Consider the following 25,189-nt stretch of genomic DNA (forward strand, 5'->3'; position numbering starts at 1 on the left):
GTCTTAAACTTTTTTTCAGGCAATTTTTTTCATTTTATTTTCTAGTTGAATGTACGATTAAGATATATGCTTTTTGACTTTGTTTTCATTTATCTTTTAGGAAAAGCACGAAGAGGCTGTAAATGATGCAACAGAATGTAAGAATAATAAACTAAATCAATAAACTGCGTACTAAATTATATTATTTTAGTTAACATTCATATTAAAGTTTCCCATGGACTTTGTAATAAGAGAACATTTCAAAATACATTTGATGATGAATATTAAAAATAAAACTACGACATTTATATGTCTATGTGTACATTAGAATAATAACTGTTTCGTTGTCACTGGTGTTAGACATGACAGTGCGTGTGGTATTTTATGCTTTTAATATTCATTATCATGGACTTTGTCTCTCCAAAAAATTAAAAAAATTTGATTGCATGCACGCAGTTGTACAATCTTGATTTCTTGAACCTCCCGTCAACTTGAACCAAATTAAAGTTGTTTTCCTAGTGTGAGTTTCACTGTTAAAATTAACCCTTAACTCTGTCCAGGCTGCTCCCAATTTCTTGAATTTAACTTATGTCTTTTCCCTTGGAGGCTAGAGAAATTGGGATTCCAAATATCATACTTTGTATTCCTAGTGTTCTTTTAGTTCCTAGTGTTGTTCTTGTTGTTGCATTCATTTTTTAAAGTACATTGTTTTCATAGTTTGATTCTTATTCAAGTTAAATCAAGAGAAGCCAGATCCTCAAATTTGTAAACAGAGGGTGGGAGTTCAGAGCCACCTTAAATTTTTGAAAATTTAAGGTTTGGCTTTGAACTTCCTCGTGATTGTAGAATTTGTTTTAAACTTTCTAAAAAGTTACATCTAGTTTCATACTTGATAATAAAAAATGGCGGTCGCTGAGCTTGTTTTTGATTGATAACAACTTTCTGTGTGTATTAAATCTAATTAAAATTTAGGAATTTTTTAACAGGTTGTACTATTGCTATCTAATGTTAATCTTTTAGGCTGATAACTATTTAACAATTAGACCCGTAGCCTGCAAGGGCTACAGGTCAATAGCCCATGAGGTGAAGCCAAATGGGCTATTGACCTGTGGCCCTTGTGGGCGAAGTATAGAAAAGGCAATAACAAAGTTAGCAAATGCAAGTTGAAGAAATATTTATTTGGGAATAAAACGAAAGAAAGTGTCATGCTCAATTGTGCCAATTTTGCTACTTGAGGACTATTACTAATTGTCCTCTAGTAGCATAGCCAATTAAAATGCAGGATTTGCATTAGTCCATTAGTTGGGTGATACTAATATTAATTATTGGGTCACCAATGGTTAGGCATTTATTTGATACCAATGTCGTATCATTACTTGATAAACAGTGGTAGTGCATTTAACCATCAAAGTTAATACATGTACAAACAGTAGCTGCTGGAAAAGTGCTGGAAACCTTTTGCCAACCACTTCAAATGAAAAATACATCTCAAAGTTTGTTCGGTTCAGTTAGTAATATTTTTTGCCTAGTGCATACCAAACATGAGCTCAGATCTCAACAGCCAAATTATTAATAGTATGTGAACATGATTATCAGTTTAATATTCATTTGACAATTAACTGCTCTTGTTTTTTCCTATGTAGCATTAAATATTTTACCAAATGATTCCAAGGCCTTGTTCAGGAGATGTCAAGGACAGGAAAAACTTGGTCGACTGGAGAGTGCATTCCGTGATGCTCGCACACTGATCCATATTGAACCAAAGGTATCAGCTGATCAAAAAAGAATGTACATGACTGTATTTTTTAAACCAGGAGTCACATTTGTGCACTGCTTGTAAATTGTTTAGTTAGTCCAGTTCTGGCCCATTCTTTGTAATGCAATGCTATGTAGGTAGAGAGAGTCCCTCTCTCTCTGCTATTAATACAGTGCAGCTGTGGTCACTTGAAAGTTTACAATGTATGTGTTGTAGTGAGCTAGTCTGTGTTAGCTGGGGGTCACATTGCTAAGGATATTCCTGATTTGGACCCTTGCAGAAAGCAACTAGTAGTACATGTATTCTATCCCTGGCTGGATGGGAAGCTACATGTACATGTATTAAATGAAGTCTGTCACAGGATTACCCCCTCCCAGAAATTAAATTTGCTGGTACCCACTTAAACATGTACACCAAAGTGGTGAGAAGCACTGTGTGAGTAACATGTCTTGCCCAAGAACACAATGAAATGACCTCGGCCTAGGATTTATTAAGAATCCAGACTGCTCAATCCAGAGACCAGCATGCTAACCATAAGGTCGCCATGCCTCCCATATGGTAGTCTGCAAGCAGACCCTTTGCAGGGAAAGAAAGGAACAATGGAAAAAGTGAAGAAATCCACTTTCCTCTCCTTATTTCTTGCAACATGAAGAGCCTGGTTGCAGGCTACCCATGTGATAGTATGCCTACTCTTTATGGGTTATCTTGTGTGTAGATAAATATTTATTTTCTAGCTTCATTGCTTTGCAGAATACTGTTGTACAGGAGACCCTTAAAAGGCTTGGTGCACAGCTTCAAGCAAAGGTAAATTATTAACTAATAAAATAAAGTATACTTTCGTCTAACTAAAATGAGCCAATCAGAATGTCTTACTGCCATTGCAGTATTTAAGTGATTTGTACTCTGCAGAGTGGAGCTGGATAATAGGGACCTTTAGATTGGACTTCAATTACGAGATTGAGTATGACACTATGATTTTTGAATTTCAAACCCGTGACTTTTCCAGAGCTCTCACTCTTCATGCTGGTTTTAGGCAGAGAGAGTTGCTCATGGGATGAGATAGGTAATTTTGTGGCGTGATAATGTGAAGCCTGCAAACTAGAACTGAAAAGTCGTTCCCATACTCAATCTTGTATTAGTACTTGAATCTAAGTGAAGTCCCCTCGGGCTAATAAATACATAATTTATCTGTGCCTGCACAAACAGTTTACATTCACATACATGTACATGTAACCTCTGCTTAACTACATGTACATGTTATGATCAGGTGTGTTTAAAACATGAAATGGCAAAATGACTAAATGCTAGAGAAAAACTATGGTTAGCCTAAATAGCATTCAGTTTATTGTAAATATTATTGACTTGAAGGCTGTCTGGTATAATTACTATTAACTCATACTTTTTAATCGTAGACTGATCGATGTCGCACCACTGATGGTCTTGTGGATGAAATGTTTACTTCTCTTTTCAATAATGAGGATGGTGAAGAGAAGAGAATGCAAGTATGAGCTGACAGAAATTAATTTGGTCACAGTGAACTTTTTTTCTGTTCTACTGTCAATACATCAGAGTTATTGTGTTGAAGCAAACCCAACTTGGATAGAATATATGCAGAAATGCTGTATAGGTACGGTTGCAGAGATATCCCAGTTGATGTCAGATTTTACTGTGCAGTGTTTAATTTGCTGTTCATGTGAAGGTTAATGATGAAGAACTTTCACTTGTTAAGTATACAACATCTACATGTACAGCATGTCAACCAACTTTCCTGGTTAATTTGGGAGTCTCTCGGTTACAGTCCAAATCTACCAGTCTGATATACAGGTCACCAAATCTCCCAGATACTGAAAAGCACTTGAAGAAAACTTCTCACATTATTTTGACTGATTTTAGCATTTTTTTGAATGTTTGACATATTTTTGTGGTTGAGTGGGCAGAGTTTTACTTTTAAGAACATTTTTCAGGGTTTGAGAAGGTAAAATTCAGGATTCCCAAGATTTTGATTTTTTTAGGTTGCCATTTCTGCTACATGACTTGTATGGTATAATCATAAAAAAAAAATTATGATCAACAGTTGTATAAATTTATACTGTCAATCAGTTTCTTAGGATTTTACACACAACATAAATTGATAAATGTAACACAGCAACACAGAGAAAGTGTTACAAATGTGTTATATTACATGACTGTGCACATGTACAGTGTGCATAATTAAAAGAAAAGCAGTAAAATTAATTTAGTGCTGTTGCTTTTCATTTGTTTCTAGGCAGTGAAGAATCTTGTGATTTTAGCCAATGATGAGCCAGGAGCACAGAGGATATTCAGAGGAGGTTAGAAGCTCCACAATGGAGAGCTGATCAGAATAATTTCTTATGAGATCAGTTGCTTCAACAGGTCTAAATTACTTGTCTGATTTTATCAATACTGGCATAAATCAATTGACCAAAACAGCCTGCCCTTGAAACACCCCATGCACTCTTCTGTCTGTTTTTAGACAGACTTGTAAACCAATTTCCAATGTTGGCTTTAGTAAGGAAAGTCCTTTTCCATTGATTAAGGTCTTGTGGGACTTACTGTCGGTGACAGTTGTACATATGTAGCATGATCACTGTTTAAAAAAAATGTTTTGATTTGTCATTTTTGAAAGGTTCACACAGTGTGTTTAGGATTTTTGTGTGAAGATCGTAGAGAAATTTGATGTCACTGAGGGAAGGCATACTTGTAAAGTGGCTTATACCATGTATAAAAGGCCAAAGGCTGGACAATTGATAACGTTTACAAACACAAATTAATAGTCAGACAAGTAATTGTAAAGTAAGATAATAACAAATGGTTTGAACCTAGGAGTATCAGTAGCTTATCAAGACTAGTGCAATCTCCTGGGTGAGGGTTAGTTTTATGCCAGTGCATTAACTGCCTCCTTACAACTGACTTTATTTATGACATAAACTAAACTGATGGATGAATCTCAAACAGAATAACTGAACTTGACTAAAAATAGACACATTGAAAGTTACTAGAACTGATCAATCGCTGTTGACAAACTTTACACAAGTATTCCATGCATTACCATCACTGCAGTTGTTAAAATTAACTAATCCATTTGACTGACAAGTTCCTTTTACACTTGACTCTGAAGGGTTGTCAAAGCATCAGCCACCAAATCAGTCTTTTAAAAGCTACATATTCACCTGCACAATCAACTGGATGAACTCAGCTGCATGAGCTCAAAGCTGCATGGGAAAATCACATATTGTACCAAGAAGCATGTGGAACTCAGTTGTACAATTCTTTTAAAACCTTCTAGTACATGTATATTCATTATCATGATGCTGAAAACCCTTAACAGTCATTTGTGTTCTGATCATGAGTTCTTCTGCAGGTGAATTACCCAGAGTGGTGTCCTTGTTAAACAATGGATCAAATGAACAGACTGTTGCAATGTTGAAAGTCCTTAAAGGAATATGCACCAACTCTAAGCTAAGGGTAAATTGCACTTTTTTACACTTAATTGCTAATTAAGCAATAACTTTATAACATGCTGAACAAAACTGCACTATCAAACACAGTTGTACGTAAGCATGCATCATAAATTAATCCAATGATGTGCCCTCATGGACTGTACTTCCCAGTTTTCATTGATAACGTTACAAAAGGAATGATTCATGCTTTCAGCTCAAGGTGCATCACTTATAGTTATGGTGCACTTGGGAAGTGTGGAGAGCAGTCAAGAAGCCGCACCTCAAGCAACTCTTCCTCTTCTTTTGTGCTTTCCAAATTTCCTGTGTGCATTATATAACTCAAAAGTGATTTATCCAGTGGATAGTGTCATCTAGCCTTGAAGCAACCATTACCTCTTTCATGAAGAGGGGCACTGTGTCATTAGAAAAGAATTAGGACAACTCAAAGACCCCTGCAGCATTACATGTACTAAGTCTTGAGCCCAGAATAAAATCCTAGATAATAATATTAAAGACATACTGTACGTAATGTTGTGTTTTGTAGACATTGTCTGTGCTCAAAGAAGTTTCCTTGCCAAGGCTTTTAGCTCTGATTGAATCAGTGAGTATTATGTATTCTTTTGTTACTAAATTAACTCCTTGGTCTATTTAAAGCTTGAACTGACGTTGAAGTCGTTGTGGCACTAGCTATGAATTAATGCGGACAACCTTGTCAGCTGTAGTACTGAGTGTGTGTTTGTTATATGATTTTCTCAGTCACAACCCGCATTGTGATTGATCAATTTGGTGGGATGTACTCTACTGTACAACCCGCTAAAATTTGAAGCTGTTTGTGTTGTCAATATGTCTCTTGATTCATTGTCAAGTTCTCTTAATGTTCATAGCAAATAATTATGAAAATGCTAATGTTGATGATATCTCTTAAAATTTGCTAATAACCTTTCAAAGATTTTAAAATGACTTGTATGTGTTTTGACATACATGTAAGTACAAAATTGTATTCAAAAATGAAAACTGTTTCCCATACAAAAAGAATAATAACTTTTCCCAAACCCATCAGACACAATGTTCAATGTGTCATACTTCACTCCTACTGACATTAGAGAAGTGTGTAATTACATTGTGATATCAAATGTCATGTTTTACCATTGTAGCCAACAAGTGAAGTTTCGACAGCAGCTGTCTTAGTTCCACAGCAAGCTCTGGACTCACTTGTGCCCAATCCACCTGAAAAGAAGAACAGAGGAGAAGAACCACCAAAAGAACTAGGTGATCATTCTTACATGATTGCTTTCATTTAAAAGTAGTTTGTAGCATCCTACAGCCACGTCAGTTTAAAAAAGACATAAAATTGAACATGTCAGGTGTGTTTTTCAATATTGTGCAAAAGTAAGACCAAATAAATTTGTAATTAGTTTCTAAGTATTTTAATTTCCAAGTTATGCCACTGTAGAAAGCAAGCTGTCGTTAGCCCCTTTTTCAATTCTGCGAACTGCAACGTGTGATCTAGTTATTAGTTATTGGTTATAATGCAGATCAAATTCTGATTTTGTGAGGGGTTTTTTTGAAATAGAAAAACTGACAATAGCACAGAGTTGGCTAACTGTGCTGCAAAGAAATGTTTGCCGTATAAACGCAGATAATGATCTAATGTTCCTGTTAAACATGTCATTAGTCAACAGTACAGTGGACATAAATAGCAGGGGGTGGTTTCATTCCCAGTACAGCCTTAGAACACTCTGCATTTATTTAATTATTTTTGACTGGCAATTCACTGTTTAATTTGTTCCTAAATTCCTAAATGTTTGCAAATTTCTTATTTTGAAGGCGCTATGTCACAGATGGTGCAATTTTCAGTTCATAGTGTTGTTCATAGTCCGTTTTAATCTTTCTCAGTCATCACCATTATTGTTTATAAAATAATGTTCTTCAGTTAGTCTTAAGACAGCATTTTCCTACCTTAGAAAATCATTATGTACTGAGTTTTCCTCCAGTTTGTCAGTAACATGGAAATGCAAACATTTTTGCTAGTAGGTGAACATACATGTGCATGTGCAAATTATAACCTAGAGAATTTTGTTCATTTTTAACTTGTGAATTGCAATAGCAAGTTACAAGTTGTAGTGGGATTTTGGTCATCACGGCTGTTTTCGGTTGTTAAAATATTTATTATGTTATTTCAGAAAATAAAGAGGAAATTCAAGGAGTAATTACACTGCTCATGGATGCTGTTATGAGTGAAAAGTGAGTAAGAGATGACATTAACAGTGCAATATTTTGAGAAACGTTTTCCTGAAGTCCTTGTTACAACCCTTTCACATTGCTTGTAAGATGCAAATGTATATGTATGTAAAAATTGTACTTTATTAGATTGTAATAGTAAGTTACTTAATATGTCTTTAGTTAATTTGTTTTCCTTCTATCTTTAGAGTTGGCGTGGAGGGCCGTGATGCAGTCACTGACGTTCTCATCAAAGTTATTCCTAAAAACAAACTGGTAGTTGAACTTTTTGTAAAAAATGGAGGTACAGTGCACAGATGTTCGAACAATTCTCATAGTTTGAGACATTAAAGCAAATAATTGGCTGTCGTTAGTTACTGCATGTGGTTGGTGAGTTACATGTAGCTCTCAACAGGGCATATATAATTATTGACAATGTGATATCGAGGATATACATGTACATTTGTAACATGTACGTGCTGTATACATGTTTTTAGTGGTTTTACCATAGTGATAAAACAGTTTTCACTTGAGTGTCGAAAAGTGGATTATTCTGCTGCATGATTGGCTTGAAAAAGCTTGCCCCACTTTTTGATCCAGTGGGAAGTGAAACCAAAACAAATTGCAACTCGCTCACACGCGTTTTTCAACGCTTCGCATCCTTCTATGAATTTTGATTGGTTCATTGGTTTGTTTGTGTCCTTCGTGATTGGCTAGAGTGATTACTTTGGTTTTGGTTTTACGACAATCAATATTGGAAACCGCTCTAAATACAGAACAACAAACGTCTATGACTGGTGCCAAGGGAGACAGTATCAAAATGCGCATGAAGTATTATTATCCAGTTTGAAACTGAAAAAAGTCCTGTACTTGTACATTGAACTATAATAACGAGTACAGGTTTGATCAAGTCATTACCTTGTTTGTTGAATTTTAAATGTTGATTGTTGTCTTCTACAGGTGTTCGTAAGCTGATGGTTGTTGCTGCTTGCACAGCTCCCTTGGATTCCGAGGAAAAGGAAGGCCTTGCAGTATCAAATAACACCCGAATGCATATCTCTGTAGCACTGGCCAAAATGGTAGACTCGTTTGGGTGAGTGTTATCGCAATCTAGTTTATTCAGATGAACCAAACAATTTAAAATTATACGGTAACCAATTGCAATTTCTCATGTGAATTTTCGTTGAATTTAACTTCTCTTGTCATGTTAGCTTAACCACGTAGGCGTGTTTAACATTGATAAGAATTACAATTTGTACAGCTTTACTCCCAAAAATGTATATGCAGTTAATGGCTTGTTCTCGTTGTTTTTCAGTTATCATCAAAAGGAAAAGGAGCCACTGATGGAGGATGCAACAGCAGCTATCAGGTACACACATGCAGCTGCACAAGCCGTTTACTGGGTTCATGTACACTGTAATATGTACACTGTAATGTTCAAGCCCAGCTAAATACAGTCGAACCTCTATTAAGCGGCCACCCCTTATTGAGCGGCCAGTTACCGAAGTCCGGAAATGGTTGTTAGTAAAATACTGTAAAATAAAACCCCTATTAAGCGGCGGCGGTGGCCACCTTTTGGTCGTCCCGATGAGGGAATCCTGTTGTCTTTACCTCCATTAAATAGCCACCCAAAATGTAATTCACGTAGTTTGCCTTTTATTGGAAAAGGCGATAACAGTTTATCGTCATTCTCTTTGACGTTATTCCTTATTCACTGAGCAGTTAACTCGATGGTAAGAAATATGTAGAGCTCACAGACCCCTATTAAGCGGCCACGTCCCATTTTCCCGAGGCGACCGCTTAATAACTGACTGTAACCTAGCTCACAACGACTTTATTTATCACCAAGTGTTTAAAGCTATTGAACCTTTTGTGGTAAGCCACGAGTTTGACTTTATTTTTGTAACTGCCTAAGTTTCGTACGTAGCCACAATGATTTATAACGTCTTTGAATCTGTCCTTTGCAGTTCAAATATGTGTTTGATAATTATATGAATTCTCTTTCACATCCCCACCATCTACGTGTATGTGACAAGCTCACGACATTACCTGCCCAGCTCCTAGATGGATCGATAGCTCAGTTGTTAGAGCACTGCACTAGGCCGTGGCTTCTACTACTGTTCAAGCCTAATTTTTTCCAACGTTGCGGATTGCGAAATAACGTCGATGATCTCTCATGTCTTGATGAATTCTTTCTTTTGCAGTTCAATTACAGTATATGTTCAGCATAATTCTCTTTCAGTTTCACTTCTGTCGCTAGCCTGTCCACCGACCCGCTATTTTGAACTCGTAGCAAAAATTAAACGTCTGTGGATAGACTATTCTGTAGCAGACTCCCATTTTTTTTATTGTTCTTGTGGTTCTTAACAGACATAATAATGGACATAGTGTAAATTAAGACATGATATGTCCTTCAGTTGTATCCAAGTTTTAGCAATACATAATAAGCAGTTGCCTTACTATGTTTTTGTGTTGTTTTGCAGCCAGTACCTGACTCAAAGCAGCCCTGAAGCACACATTAAGGGAGCCACAGCTCTGTCTTGTCTTTTTCAGGTTGGTTCTAATACAAGATTAGTTTTCGCTAAATTGCATCCAATTCAAGATAACACTGTATTCAGCTAGTGTTGGCTTATGAAGAGGGAGGAATTGACGAGGATAATCGTGTAGAATCAGGCGAAAAGCCCTGCAAGCAGTACATAAAACCTATGTCATCCACCTCTGACACCATATGCCAGAAGGTAACCTGAGCCACTAATTTGCTTGAGTTGACGGACATTTCCCTTCGCATGCCAATTCTTCCCTTGGTTGAACTCTAGTTGGTACACGTGTTCTCATCTAGAAGTGCCCAACTGAAAAATTTGGTGACTTAGCTCAGCAAAAATCTGTGTAACGTCTTTGTTGATGGTTGCATGGTTAAAATCTTTGTAAACAATTTTAAAGCCATCAGAAACTCTAACGCAAGTCCCCGACGTCGGAGAGTGTTTGACTTTTTATGTTAACCACAATTTCGTAATTTAGCAAGGGTTTCCTTAAGGTGTTCAGCAAGAAGGATAGTAGTTCTCACAGGCCGTAAAATTTTTCTTAATTGAAATTCTTTATGGGAAAGAAATATCCAGACCAGGGGCGCGAAATCACTTTCACAGCTGGTCAATTTTCTTAGTGCCCAGCTTTAATAAAACCCCTAAATCTAGTCGTATAAGCCTTTCTTATTTCGTTTAATTATTGTAGGAAACTTAATTTGCTTGAACTTTAATCTAAACTTTGTACATTCAGGGAGTGCAGGAAGCCGCTGCTACAGTTCTTGGAAATGAAGAATTCTTGGGAAAAATCCTTGCACTTGCTGAACGAAAAGACCATGTGTCACAGGTAACTTGAACAGTGTTTCCAATTTTGTTTTTAATCAATACGTTTCCTTTTCAACTATTAACTATGAAGCGAGCGAGAAGTATTCAAACGATCCGTGATATAAAAATCTTAGGGGAGTTGTGTTGTTCTTAGAGAAGTTAAAAGCGAAACAGGAATCAAAATACAAAATTTTGTTTGAGACTCCTCTCTTTGCCTCAAGAAGAAATCAGTAAATGCTCAGATTAAAAACACGCTTCAAAAGCTGAAGACTTCTATTATTTACTGGGAGTAGTTGTGAATACCTTGTAGCATTTTAATTGTTTATGTATAGTTAAAATATATATTTATTTACAGATTGTTGCATCTGAAACATTAGCATTAGGAGCGTCTGAAAAGAAACTAAGCACAGTGCTTAACATGAGGGTAAGTAAGTGAAGTTATCATTCACTCGGCAAAACCCACAATGTTATCTTATGCGACCTGGGGCCCGTTTCTCGAAAGCCCCGGAATCTTTTCGGGCCCGAGAAGTCAGTTTTAGTTAATCGTTATTTAAAGACAGAGAGGTGTATACGCCTGAAACTTCTTGTATGAAGAGAACATCTGTTCGTATTAAGAATTTATGAATAAAACAGCTCTGTGGTCAAAGGGTTTGAGATTTTGCTACCGCTTTTCGGGTGCGAAAACTTTTCGGGACCGGTGAGGGAAGAGATTTTGTTGTAAACAACTAAACGCTGAATTTTTGGTTATCGACAAATGACCAGTTTCCTTGTGTAAAAAGGGAAACTGCTTTATTTGTCGACGGACAACTAACAGTTCGTCTCTCACACTTGGCACTACGTTTTTGAATGTCGAAAACATTCAATTGCCGATATCAAATGGTAGTCGACAACTAATTGTCTAGTCTGTAAATGTTCTATGCAGCATAGAGTGTATTCAAGACATGATGCTGTCATTGCAAGAAGGTATAAATGGAGGTTGTGGAATCTCAGTTGTCAGTTGAATTTTCGCCGGTTTCTCTGCCATCTCAGCTGCATTTAGTTGAATGTATGACGGTCGCATGGAACTTGACGGGAAATACGAGGACATGAATCAGAGAGGGTTTTACATCTTTGCCAACATTGAACTCAATGCCCGTAAAAAGAGTATGTGCAGCTTTTTTTTTTTTTTTTTTTTTTTTTTTAGGCGCTGCCTGTTTTAAAAGACTTGTACCATTTAAAGGATGACAACATACGAGTTAGAGCCTTGGTGGTGAGTAGTTTCTTGGAATCATGTGGTCTTCTGGGGCAATTCCACAACCAAAAACGTATTCAAAAAGAAGACGAGACATTTTGCAGTGCTGCGTGCCATTCCGTTGCCACCGGACAAAAGTTTCAATTATTTTAATCTATAACTTTTTCGCTTTTTTTCTCACTCGTTTTTGATGGCTTACATGGGAACTGGCCAAACAAAATGCAGGAAGCATAGGAGGTGGAGAGTTTCCACTTACGGTCTGCAACAATAATTAAATCACCCTCCTTACTTCTTGTATTTCTATTGGAAAAATTAAACAGAAGCCATTGCAACGTTTCAAAAAAGGATACCAAAAATCAAACTTGCGCAATAGCAGTTCGTTGCAAGAGCAACTGAAATCTTGGGGTAGGTCCGTTGTGAGGCCAAATGTCCTGCAATTGAGTGGATTACATCCGAGAATACAATTTATTTTGTTTCAATTATAATCATATGAAGATATTGTGATTGTGTAAATTGGTGCAAGCCATCCATAATAACAGGATCATTCGGGCTTCCCTTAGACGCTTGTAGATGAAAAGTTTTAGTTCTGATCTTGATCTGAAGCTGAAATTCCCAATGTGAAATACCTGTGTCTGCTAGAACTACTGCTAGACGAGCCTTCTTCTTATAAGACTGTATTTGATAAACGTCTATGAGACCGTACACAACAAACTTGCATGATAGAAAACGTGACAGTTTAATCGACCACGAGGTTTCAACTAACAGAACAAACTGCGCATGACAAATATGCTAATGAGCTAAACAAATCAAGCGTGTCCAACTGCTTTGCAGCCATGTAACTGTAAGTTGGGTGTCTGCATATTTCAGGGTCTTTGTAAGCTGGGCACCACAGGAGGAGGAACTGTGAACGATCAAACATTTGCAGAAGGAGCCACATTGAAGCTGTATAAATCAGTGCGAAGGTGATTGCATTTTCTACAATAAATTTCCTTGCACCAATCAGCTTCAAAATCATAAATCAGTGTCGCATAAGATTGAATACCCATATGTACTTAGAAGAGAATCGATCCCTCCCCCGAAAATCGATCAAACGAGCAAACAAGCAAGTATTATATGTTGTAGTATCAGTGTGACATTTTTATGTGGCCCCTATCGAGTGTAAATTGAGAGGGGTTAGATTGCATGCACCAGTCAAATATTTGTCTTACTGAATTTAAGCATGTACACTAACATATACAGACATCTTCGATAATTATGTGTTCGGAAGTTTCCCTGTTCATTGAACGTTATTTCAAAAAGTGGAATGAAGGGTAGTATATTCTCAGTGACATTTTAAGAAATGGGGCGCGCAAAGTATCACTAAGGTGAGGATTAACTGGTGCAGAAGCCTCTTCCTGCCTTCAATCGTACTACATGCAGTTGTTACCCTGAAACTACTAGTCCTGGCTGTTGTAAATACCTTTTTTATGTATCCTGATATTGTGTACATTTGGTTAATTGTTACCATGACAAGTATAGTTAATGAAATGCTTTGATCCTATTTAGTTTCCTGATGAAATCTAAGAAAGACATGGAACTGCGTAAGTGGGCAGCAGAAGGACTGTCCTTCCTAACCATGGAGGCTGATGTTAAGGTACACTTAAAGAGGCTAGGCACATTGTACCAGGAATCAAATATCGTTTGCCCTTCAGGCGCACAAAAAAGGATATCAAAACGTGAACTTAGCCCAGTAAATCCCAAAGTCAAATCTTGTATCTGTTATTATTTTGTTTTAACTGTTACAGTTGCTCGTCCGTGAATCGAAACAGAAGCGTTAAGTAATAGCATGCATTCGTCTTATGAAACCCTTTCAAGAGCCACTCCTTCACTATTAAGTCCGTGGATGAAAATGTTAACGAGGATCACTTTTACGTGGCATCGTTTATTATACTGTACAAGGGGCTTTAACAGTTTTCGGGTGTGTGTGGAACCCCTAGTGTTTGACCATTGATATTTTTCGTACGACCGGGCTCATATGAAGACCTATGAAGAAGTTTGACAGATTTTTTCAGGGTGATCTTTCCATTATTTACTGCAAGAAGGGTGCATGTACCTGCGTGACGAAACACAATGAAACATTTCTCCCGATTCTCTTTATTAGGAAACCTTTCTTGAAGACCAGCAGGCTGTTAGATCACTCATGGAACTAGCGAAGGTATGTATTTTGCAATGATTGCTTAGTGCATTGTTTATGGGGGAAGTTTTAATCACGAGACTTTAGAAACGAGAAGAAATCTGGGGTGAGTCTCATCTCGCAGTCCTTTGCATTGTGGGACTGGTACAGTATGACTTCATCTTTTCTTTTGTCCCCAGTAACGGTCCCACAAGCCACTGCGATATGAGACTCGCCTCAAGTGTCCTCTCGTTTTTAGTGGCGAATGTTTTCCTTCTTTCTCGCCTGCTTAACCTGCCTGCCTCTTCCGGTTCCTCTGTTCCTTTCTCCTTTCCTTCTTCCCTCCGTTCCCTGCTTCCTTCTTTTCTCCTCTGTCACTTCCTCTCTCCATTCCTTTTTCCTTTCTCCCTCCTTCCCTCCTTCCCTGTGTCTGTACGTCTCCTGCTTTCTTTCTCCCTTTCTTTCTTACTCTTTGCTTCTTTCCCCCTTACCGGTCGTCCCCTCCTTCCCTCTTTACTGAATTCTTGATTGACTGATTATCAGGCTAAGGATAGTTCTTTGTTGTACGGAGTCTGTCAGACGCTGGTGAACCTGACAAACACGTTTGACAAACCAGACATTCCTGATGAAATGAAACAACTTGGAGAATTTGCGAAAGTCAAACTGCCAAAATTCTCAGAAAAGGTGAGAGCTTGTGGAGCTTTTAAATGAACATTGTACTGTGTGCTTTTTATGTCCAAATTAGAAATGGGAGTTATCAGTGGATTACTATCTGCTGTGTATTTTTTTTCACAGTGAACTAACGTTTTCATTCTTATCTGCATCATGTTTGGGATACTTGTGTAGTCCAGTTTCGAGGCATGAATTGCACATTGGTTTAGTGTTTTGTTCTTATATCAGTATGAAGTTCCCAGTTTGACAGCAGCCCTGATTTCTTTTTTTCAGGATGGTGAAGAGTATGTCAGAAAGAGGGTCAAGAAACTTGTTGAGGTAATTGGAAGAAATTAAACCAGGGGGGAAAGGGGCACGAAATTAGTTTATCTAGATGTGCCCTTCTCCTCTCCTTCCAATATACAATGTAATTCAATTTAAGTGATGTAATTTTGTTTTTTTGCATTTTTTTTTTCTAACTTACAAAGCACTATCGGTTACTATTTACTTTCTTTACGTTATATTTACATATCTATGTATTAGCTAGGAACTGGAGGAATAAAATTTAAAAAAAAAAAATAGTAATAGTAATTTCTCCGAATGGAATACGACTCAGGGAGAAATCGGTCGAGTAATTTTAAAATTGGACAAACGCGCAGCGCGAGGCTGATTTGAAATTACGAGCATGACAAGTGATAGTAATTTAACCGAACAGAGTGCAATTCAGGGAATAGTAATATACATGAAAAAATTACTCGATTCTGATTGGCTGAGAGCAGTGCAGTTCTAGTGTAACATCAGTGCAAAAAGTGTGACACCAGTGCAAATTACGCATCGTAATTCTGGATTATGATTGCCCGAAGACAATAGGAAATTTTTTAAGCCAATGATATCATGTAGAATGATGACGAAAATTTTGTGCAGGAACTTTGAGAAAAGTTTTCTCGAATGAGAAAAAATGGCTCCTAGAAAGATCTTCCGGTACTTCCTCCATGCGAATTTTTTCATGTCTATATTATTAATAAGTAATCATACGGTTTTTCTCGTTCAATTTGGAATTAATTTGCACTTGTGAGTTTTTAAAAAGGCTGGAATTACACTCTCAGAAGCGGTTCGTGCAATTTCAGCTTTTTGAAAAACTCTCTCGTGCGAATTCATGCCAAATTGAACTCGAAACCGTGTGATTACCTATACTAATAGCGCGAGTAATTTTAAAATCGGACGAGCGCGAAACGAGGATTCGCTTTGAAACAGAGGCAAAAGGCAACATTAACAGACCATATTTGTATTCCCGGTATTGGACTGGAACTAGCTTGAAATGGAGGCTCATGCATAGGAATATCATTAAAAAGACATGGATTCCATTTGCATTTAAAAAGACTTCCCGCATGAACCTCATTTGCAAGCTTGTTCCAATCCAATACCAAGAATAGACCAATTTCGATGTAGTAAAACTCAGCGTAAAAACAATAGACCTCAGTATGAGGCTCTGGGGAATAACTACAGAGTTTGTGAGGTTTATTCCCCAAAGCCTCGAACTGAGGTCTATTGTGTAAGGCTGAATTTTAATATATCGAAATTGGTCTATTACGTCTGAATACGACTATGGTCTATTGGCCTAACGAAAGGGTTGACGCTCGAAACGTCTGCCTCACAAACTGGCTCGGTCGGTTAGATTACCTTTATCGGCTTCGAGTTCAAATAACAAAGCGTTGCAGCCAAATTTGATGGCGGTTCAAAAAGCTGATCAATCATTCTAACAAAAAAGGTTTTTATTACCCAATAAACACGAACAAACCCAGCACATGTCTTGATTGTAACAGATCGCAGCCCTCGTATTTTGCAAAGCTACAATTAACAGTTAGATGTACTCTGTGGTTTGGAGTAAACAAGAAAATCCTGACTTGCATCCTTTCTTACCACATGAGGTTTTCATAACCTTAAGAGTAATTAGTTTTAGACTTCTGGTCTTTTAATAATTTAAAGCTTGTCTATCAGTGTCTAACGGTGTCTTTGATTTAAGAAAGGAACAACGTGACGCATGGTATTTTCCTTTTAAGAATGAATGAACAACACTTTATTTCAGTAGGGTTCATAATTACAGTCAAAGACTGTAGTCTCCCTTATGGCCCTATGGAAAACTAAGTTACAACAACACAATTAAAATACTAAAATACCAAAATACAAGTTAATTAAAAAGCTCATAAAACATTCTGTCTATTCTGAAGCTATCACTTATTTATTGACAGGAGGGTGTGTTATCGGCACTTGTTAACCTGTCAGACACAGAGAGTAACACCAGCAGGGAAATGATATCAAGGTACTTTTCATGTATTACCTGTGGTATCTGTTATTTAAGATGTTATTCCATAGTACGAATTGTAAGGGAAAGAGCAGACAAAAATCAGATACCGTAAAATCCCACGTTAACCCCCCCCCCCTAGGTAATAAGCCACCCCGGATATAAGCCCTTCTATTTGCTAACAAAGATATTATTCCGGTTATAAGCCCCCCCCCCCAACTCCCCGGATGTAAGCCCATCTAATGTATATGTGCGTTCCTTTTGCGTTTTATAAATGTATTATAAATGTAATAGCTCAAAATGTAATGGTATGTTAGCTTTAATTCGTTTCTCAGACCCATTTTATCTCGTCGTTCCGAAACATTTTTTTTATACCGCTTATATGCCCCCCGGATATATAAGCCCCCCGTTCATAAGCCCACCCAAAACCCCTTATGAAGTTATATAAGCCCACTGGACTTTAATGTGGGATTTTACGGTATTATTTAGCTGAGGAATTACAAGAGATATTTATATGGAAGCACACCCTTGGCCCCTTTCCTTGAAAATTATCAGGCCAAAATACTAAGAAATTATATTCTTTAAGACCGTGTATAGCTTCATTTACATTCTAACGGATATAGAGTCTTCTCTTTTCATGGTTATTACAATCAGTTGTGTGTGTTGTTTGCTTGCAGAGTTTTCAGTGGAATTACAAGCGAGCAAGAACACAGAGGAATAACTGTACAGCAAGGTGGAGTAAAGGTTAGAAAGCTGACAAATTTACTTAAAAATAGGAAAGGATCAAACAGTGACGCAGTGTGAATGCTAGTTTTGCTCAGTTGGAGTTTTGTTGTAACAGATGCCTGGTAACGGGCTATTCGTTTTCTTTTCGTTCGTTTTCTTTTTTCCTTTCCACACTACGTCGGAGGAATTTGAAAACGGAGGTTTCACTCTGAAAACGCATCAGATGTTTTCCGTCCACACTGGGCCGGAGGAATTTAAAAACGCAACTATCAACGGTCATTTTGGATTTGTGTTTGAGGAAAACTTGGTCAGATTGATCTTCTGATTATCGTGACGCCCTCGTTTTCGAAAAGCTCCGTTTTTAAAATGTTTTCCGTCCACACGAAAACGCCGAGCCGACGTTTTCAAATTCCTCCGATTTGAGGAGCGTTTTCGAAAAGCTCCGTTTTCGTGACAGATTAGTGTGGGCGGTAGGCATAACCGTAGAAATAAAACTGCGTTTTCAAATTTCTCCGGTGTAGTGTGGACGCTCTCTCCGTTCTTCCAATTGATAAATTCATCTCAACTCCCTCGAAACGAGACGCCATTGGTGAAAAACTATGGCAAAGTAAGTTCCTTCACCGTTGCCAAGCGAACTTCAGAACCAATCATTCTTCACTGAAGTAATTTTTCCCTCGATAGAGAAGAAAATTAAGAAAAAAGTGCCCGCTGTCTCGGCCAATTAAGATTCAGTAATTTTGCCCTCTATGTTATAAGTTCAGAAACTAACGTTGTATAATTTGAACGCCTCATAATGCATGGTGTTATGGTTGTCTTAGGCATTGATATCCCTTGCTGCTCAAAACACGGAAAAAGGCGCCGACCTTGCGGCACAATCTGTTGCTAAGATTGCTATCACTATGAACCCTGAAGTGGCATTTCCTGGACAAAGGGTGAGAACCGGCACGCTGCCCAAAAAGTTATAACATTGAAGGACAGTTGTGTGTGTCAATCACCGTATTCTCACTTCAAGTACCGTAAGAAATGGCTGGAGACGAGTTGGAGAATTGCTATGTTGATCGTTCACGTGAGAAGCAGCAAACGGTTTTTGCATTTCTGCGGAGTTCTGGTAACAAGAGTGGATGAATATTTAGGAGAGAATAAACACTTTGCACGTGTTTTTCCACAAGATACTGTGGATGCTTCGGTGCAGTACTAGCTTTTGTTGAGTAATATGAAACGATCGCCTGTAAACTCTTTGGAAGAAAACGTGTACCACAGTCACCATTGAATCTCGTGAAATCGTTAACATCACTTTATTGACGTGAAGTGTCGCTAAATGCTCAGCACTTGCATCCAAAGAAATGTTTCGACACAGTAATGAGAATTGATGTTTTGAGTCAAGATTCATAGTGTTAACTTGGGATTTCTTTCTCTCGACAGTCATTCGGCTTGATTCGTCCGTTACTGAAGTTATTGCATCCTTCTAAAACGGTAAGTCTTAGCCTTATTTGATTGATTTTCCAATACACCCAACTAGAGTCGATTCGTCTGAGGCACTTGACGATTCGACTCGATTCGCACGGAGTCGATACGCACCACCGGAAGTCAAGACCCGTGAAATAATGATACATAAACGTTTTTCGTTCTTAAAACGTGGCTACAAACTTGAGTCGATTCGTGTGAGGTACTTAACGATTCGACTCGATTCGCACAGAGTCGATCCGCACCACCGGAAGTCAAGACCCGTGAAATAATAATACATAAACGTTTCTCGTTCTTAAAACGTGACTACAAACTTGAGTCGACTCGTGTGAGAGACTTAACGATTCGACTCGATTCGCACGGAGTCGATCCGCACCACCGGAAGTCAATACCCGTGAAATAATGATAAATGAACGTTTGTCGTTCTAAAAACGTGGCGCAAACTTGAGTCGACTCGTGTGAGAGACTTAACGATTCGACTCGATTCGCACGGAGTCGATCCGCACCACCGGAAGTCAATACCCGTGAAATAATGATAAATGAACGTTTGTCGTTCTAAAAACGCGGCGACAAACTTCGGTCGATTCGGTGAGGCACTTAACGAATCGTCTCACCGGAAATCGACTTGCGGTAGGCAATAACAGGGGGTGTGAAATTGTTGCGATTCGATTCGACTCGATTCGGACGATTCGTCGCGAATCGTTGTTGCAAAGTCGAATCGTCTCACCGGAAGTCGACTCGCGCTAGGCAATAACTGGGGGTGTGAAATCGTTGCGATTGGAATCGATTCGCACGATTCGTCGCGAATCGGCCTTGCAAAGTCGAATCGTTTCACCGGAAGTCGACTCGCGAAAGGTATAATATGTTTGAGGAACTGTCATTCGGTTAAAAATACGGGCATTTCAATAAATTCGCCCGTGGCCATCGGTTTGTTTAAAGGCCGCATACTTTGACCACACGCTCTCTTTGGTTACAGGATTCTTCTTGAAGGCGCACGTTAATTTCACGTTGTTCGCGTATACAGAAATTACCTAAGTTAACCATAAATTCAAAAACTTCAGATAATTTGCGCGCACAATTCAAAGCCCTATTACACGCTTCGACGCTTTTATCCGTTCATTATAAAGAAGCTGACGCCACTTAAAAAATTACGATTCGAATTACACCATAAGGAAGATGAAGAAAAAACTAATTTTCATACCAAATCTTTAAAATGACATATTCTGATTAAAATAATGTCACACTGCTTCCAAGCAACGAATGCATTCTGTATAAAACACATTACATTAATATACACGGGGACGCTGAAGAATGTTACAAAAGTAGTAGACAACAGGATAATTACAACTCACACAACGCAGTCAAACAAACCACCTACTTAACTACAAGAGTTACAATAAAACTTTACGGTTAACCATAAATGCTTTTAGTTATGAAAACTAATTTTTTTAGCGACTGAAATAACGGAACGGGTGAAAAATTGTCCTTCACAAAAACATGGGATGTCCCACAAATTTCGTTCCATCTCATGGATTACGCAGTCTCGCTTTGTTAACGAATAAATGCATATCTAGTAACGAATTATGCACTAAGCCTCCTCGAAATCTCGTTTTTCATAAAGCGTGTTAAATTCCTGAGATGGAATTCCGCGTTTGCCGTTAGAGATGATGTATGAACGACTCGAATTCGCCCTCCGCAGTCTCACATTTTAATAAACCCAGGCAACAAGGGAAGCAAAAAAAGCGTCCGGCAAAGTGACGTATTTATAATTTACCACTCCCACTTAGGATAATTGTATACAAAACCGCTAGGCTGAGATCAACTTTTACAAAACAGTTTAATTGCCATTATGTTAAGAAATGACTCCACTTTTTCAAAACTTTTTCAAGAGAATTTGAAAACAACAAGAAACAAATTATTTACAACTACCACACTTACGTTTGAGGCCACTACAAAAGCGGTTTGAAATGCCGCCGATTTAAATACAAAAAAAGTGAAATATACTCTATTGTTCAGAAATACCACAGTCGAAATTTGTCAAACAATATGAACGCTGAGTGTACATATGTATGTACGTATGGCATAGCGGTTAGCATTAATCACAAATCCCACTGGGAAAACTGCCACGGCAACAGTTATAACCAGAGAAGTTTTAAAATAAAGCGTTGATAACAAGTGCATATCAGTTACGTTACCCTCACAGAGTAAACACACAAAGCCACCACCGACGAAATGGCGTCTAACCAGCTGCATCATTTGGATTCCAACCTCAAAAAGTGCTACCAGTTTGATCTCGACTGGAACCTTCTACCGGATCGTTTGCAACAGGTACGTTGTCGTGTAAGCCAACATTTTAAAAACGAGTCAGATACTTAGGTATTCGCTACTTAGTTTCATGTGCCCGTTTGGCTGAATCTTAACCGCGAATTGTTAAACCGACTAACTTTAAAAAAAACAAAAAGTGTATATAAAAAATGCCCAAATGTCTTCTGACAAACATGAAGGTTATTAAGGAAACATGCACCCATTACATATAGATCAGAGGGTTTAGCAGTAAAAAACGAGGAGAGTAATTTTATGTTCCACTTTAGTCCGCTTCACGCTTAAACAGCATCTTCTTTCAACTTGCTTTTATTTGGAACAAATGGCAAAACGTCATTTATTGACGAGTTTGAAAAGCTTATCTTGCGTACAACCAACTTTATAAACGTTTGTTGTGGAAAAGATAAACAAGCACCATAAGTTCATGTCGTACTCACGTCCATTTGGAGCCCCTATTAATTACCAGGAATTTACACCACCATAAATATACATTTACCACACTCTACACAGATTCTACGGGATAGACAGAGCGGAGTTATTAACTTAAGACTGGTTAATTAAGACATTTTAACTAGTTTCAAATAACGCGAAATTTAGCCCGCTCCGTAAACTTGTCTAGTGCAAAATGGTGAGTTCAATCCGTATTTTAACATATCTAAACTGTGCGACTGCTACATTTGCCCACAAATTAAAAACCCTTACTAGAACCACTAAAATGCTTAAAACCCTTCATGATAACCCAACAGTATATAATTACAATCGACGCCAAAACACAACGAAATAAATTGCGGTTTTTCACCAAAAATTAAGACATGATATGAAGTTGATTTAAAACTCAACACGATCATTGTGCAAACATTACCGAATCAGAAATACTGCATTTCCCAGGGTTTTCGAAACAAAACAGGGGTCTTCAAATCCAGACTGATTTCTAATATCTGGATGTCGGAGCCCACAGTAAAAACGCCAGCGTTGTTGCATTTACCATGGAATGTTTCGTATATAAACAAATGAAACACAACTAACAAGCGAAATGGCGTCTGATGAAAATAGGCCGATTGGAGTTACGAAACACAAGCAACCACCTGGTAAATTAAATTGTAGGATGTAAATTTGCTATATATAATCGTTTAAGATACATTTGGAAAAACCTTCACAAAGTGGCAACTGTAAAATTTCTCACGATTAAAGGCAGCTTTCGAATTTGCACAAATTGAAGCTTATTCCAGGAATTATAAACTGACCTTACTCGAATTTAACAAACGAAATGGGGGAAGATGGACAGTTCTCGTCAGTAGACAATACACTTTCACCGTCCTAGAGAACTATATGTAACTGAAATATTTTAGTCTTGTGAAGGGTACTGTTGAAATTGAAGAAGGTAAATACAAATAACCTATGTTAGAGTCCTATTCTTTACACTGAAATTATCACACAAAATTACCCATTTACTTTACTGTTCGAATGCCAACAAGGTGACTTGGTCAGGTGCCAGCTTTTGTTCAACCAAAATATTTCCCTACAATAAGCAATTTATTTAAAAAAAAACAAAAAAACAATTGATTGAAATAATAACACAAGTGACAAACACCCAGGTGGAAAGATATAACGAATGTCTTTCATAACTGACAAAAATGTAAATTGACAAAGATTGCATGCTTGCAGGATTAAGGTAAAGGTAAAGTCTGCATGCGAGCCAAGTGGCCCATCAGGCCGGAGCTTATCCCGGTTTCTGTAGCATGAAGCGACTAGGAGTATTTCTACTCCCCCCTGGATGGGATGCTAGTCCATCGCAGGGTTACCCCCAGCATTAAGTTTGCCGGTACCCATTTATACACCTGGGTGGAGAGAGGCACTGTGAGAGTAAAGTGTCTTGCCCAACAACACAACACAATGTCCCCGGCCAGGGCTCAAACCCGGACCGCTCGATCCGGAGACAAGCGCACTAACCATGAGGCCACCGTGCCTCCTGCTTGCAGGATTAAAAACACATGGAATTGACTATGTTCTTGATAATTTGCAAATATAATGTGTACTGCAGCCATAATTAAAATATAATTACTTTTAATCCACATTGTTTGTGATTTTAATGTAACTTTATTGATTTCTACATTTACTCATAGATCTGTAACATCTTTGCAAAGGGTCTAAAACAGAAACCAACATCAATATTGTTCGGATTTATCGTGTTGACATCATTCTGTATGGGCCATTCATGTGTCAATGTCCAGCAGGCGTTCTGGCAAGAACCAGTTATTACATGGATTGCACTTGTAATTTCTACAGGTAATTATTGAATAACACCAAACACAACAAATTCAATGTTCCCATAGAAAACATTTGCCTTAAATATTTATATACCCCTCGAAAAAAATATGTACTTAGGTACCTCAAGGAAAGGTGCATAATTGAAACATTGTGCGTATTTTGGACAAACCTTATTTCTTCTTTAGGACTTTACCAAATGCTCAAAACAAACTTACCATTATTTATAAAAAGCGCCCAAAATTAAAACTGTTATAGTACCAAATACTAATTAATGGATCAAGGAAAGTGAAACAGACTTGTTGACTCTGAATTTTTCCTGGCAAGAACAACCAGCTGCGCAAAAGCCATATAATTTGAACAACAGATCATTTTATATACACTCACATGAATATAACAATTGAGAAACTAAGACAGAGGCCACTGTTGTTGCAATGCATCTTTACATATGTGAGCGATTATTGAGTTGGAAGAGTTTTAAATTAGTTCGTGTCCCAAAATACAATTTAGAGGATAGATCAAGGATTTTTTAACATTGTGTTATCGTAAATGACTTTAGGCAACGTTGATCTTACAAAAAGTACATTTTTGTTTGAATTACTGTGAAGTATGTATTAACCTAATCCCAGACAACTGGCATTTTTAAATACAAATACTCAGAGAGTTGTTCAATGAACAACCCATGATCTGTAAGATAAAAAAGAAAATTTGCTTTAAAATGTGCTTGAACAACACGGTGACAAAATCCACAGAGCATGAGTCGCGTGCACTGTCCACATATTTAATGAGAAATGGTTCCGTAACAGTTTAAGTTAGCTTAAGGTTGCCTAGTTTAAAAGCCATTAAACATGCATATGTCAGTAGATGTTAGCCTTACAAACATAATGATGGATGTACAGCAAATATCCAATTACAACATACTCGATACAGTAAACTACCAATAGTGAACTGATTTATAATTTAATAAAAAAAAAAATTGAACCTAGATATTCAGCAATGATTTTGAAACACGTGTATTGGAACATGTACTGAGCATGTCAGTGCACTCGCATAATCAAATGGATTCCACAACATATTAAAGGAGCTCAGTCACGGTATTTTCAGTTACCTTGACCACATACAAATTACCTTGAAATGGTATGAAACCGGAAAATAACAGTTTAATAACATAGAAAAGCACCAAAAAGATAATTATAACACATAAAGGAACAAGGATAGCCAAGAATGGAGAACATTGACAATGGAGAACATAATGTCTTGCGCAAGTCAACTTCTAACATTTACCAGAGTCGAATCAACAGCATTTCAACTCACCA

At 37.7% G+C, this 25,189-nt stretch overlaps 1 protein-coding gene and 2 long non-coding RNA genes across 7 annotated transcripts in view; all 3 read left to right on the forward strand.

Moving 5' to 3' along the window:
• LOC145494874 (uncharacterized) overlaps positions 1-25,189 on the forward strand; it is a 246,763-nt gene that overhangs the window by 165,532 nt on the left and 56,042 nt on the right. The gene's annotated exons all lie outside the window — the stretch shown is intronic.
• LOC145494713 (protein unc-45 homolog A-like) overlaps positions 1-25,189 on the forward strand; it is a 35,452-nt gene that overhangs the window by 3,217 nt on the left and 7,046 nt on the right. For 2 of the 4 annotated variants that reach the window (XM_081474275.1, XM_081474278.1), the window contains exons 2-24: positions 1,623-1,744; positions 3,148-3,237; positions 4,002-4,065; positions 5,118-5,221; positions 5,741-5,797; positions 6,351-6,465; positions 7,380-7,440; positions 7,626-7,720; positions 8,377-8,509; positions 8,732-8,785; positions 9,900-9,969; positions 10,690-10,782; positions 11,116-11,184; positions 11,944-12,009; positions 12,859-12,953; positions 13,537-13,624; positions 14,132-14,185; positions 14,687-14,827; positions 15,089-15,133; positions 17,044-17,114; positions 17,774-17,840; positions 18,641-18,754; positions 19,245-19,295. In XM_081474275.1, coding sequence (XP_081330401.1) covers positions 3,187-3,237; positions 4,002-4,065; positions 5,118-5,221; positions 5,741-5,797; positions 6,351-6,465; positions 7,380-7,440; positions 7,626-7,720; positions 8,377-8,509; positions 8,732-8,785; positions 9,900-9,969; positions 10,690-10,782; positions 11,116-11,184; positions 11,944-12,009; positions 12,859-12,953; positions 13,537-13,624; positions 14,132-14,185; positions 14,687-14,827; positions 15,089-15,133; positions 17,044-17,114; positions 17,774-17,840; positions 18,641-18,754; positions 19,245-19,295 — 1,758 coding nt within the window. In that variant the 5' untranslated portion in view covers positions 1,623-1,744; positions 3,148-3,186. Of the gene's footprint in view, positions 1-1,491; positions 1,745-2,559; positions 3,238-4,001; positions 4,066-5,117; positions 5,222-5,740; positions 5,798-6,350; positions 6,466-7,379; positions 7,441-7,625; positions 7,721-8,376; positions 8,510-8,731; positions 8,786-9,899; positions 9,970-10,689; positions 10,783-11,115; positions 11,185-11,943; positions 12,010-12,858; positions 12,954-13,536; positions 13,625-14,131; positions 14,186-14,686; positions 14,828-15,088; positions 15,134-17,043; positions 17,115-17,773; positions 17,841-18,640; positions 18,755-19,244; positions 19,296-25,189 lie in introns of those variants that run through there. The other 2 variants (XM_081474276.1, XM_081474277.1) reach the window with 2 other exon arrangements.
• LOC145494842 (uncharacterized) lies at positions 21,357-23,937 on the forward strand. Its single transcript, XR_014050303.1, has 2 exons — positions 21,357-21,614; positions 23,732-23,937. It is a non-coding gene; the product is annotated as an uncharacterized LOC145494842 (long non-coding RNA).

Source organism: Orbicella franksi, chromosome 8, assembly GCF_964199315.1.
Source record: "Orbicella franksi chromosome 8, jaOrbFran1.1, whole genome shotgun sequence".
NCBI lineage: Eukaryota > Metazoa > Cnidaria > Anthozoa > Scleractinia > Merulinidae > Orbicella > Orbicella franksi.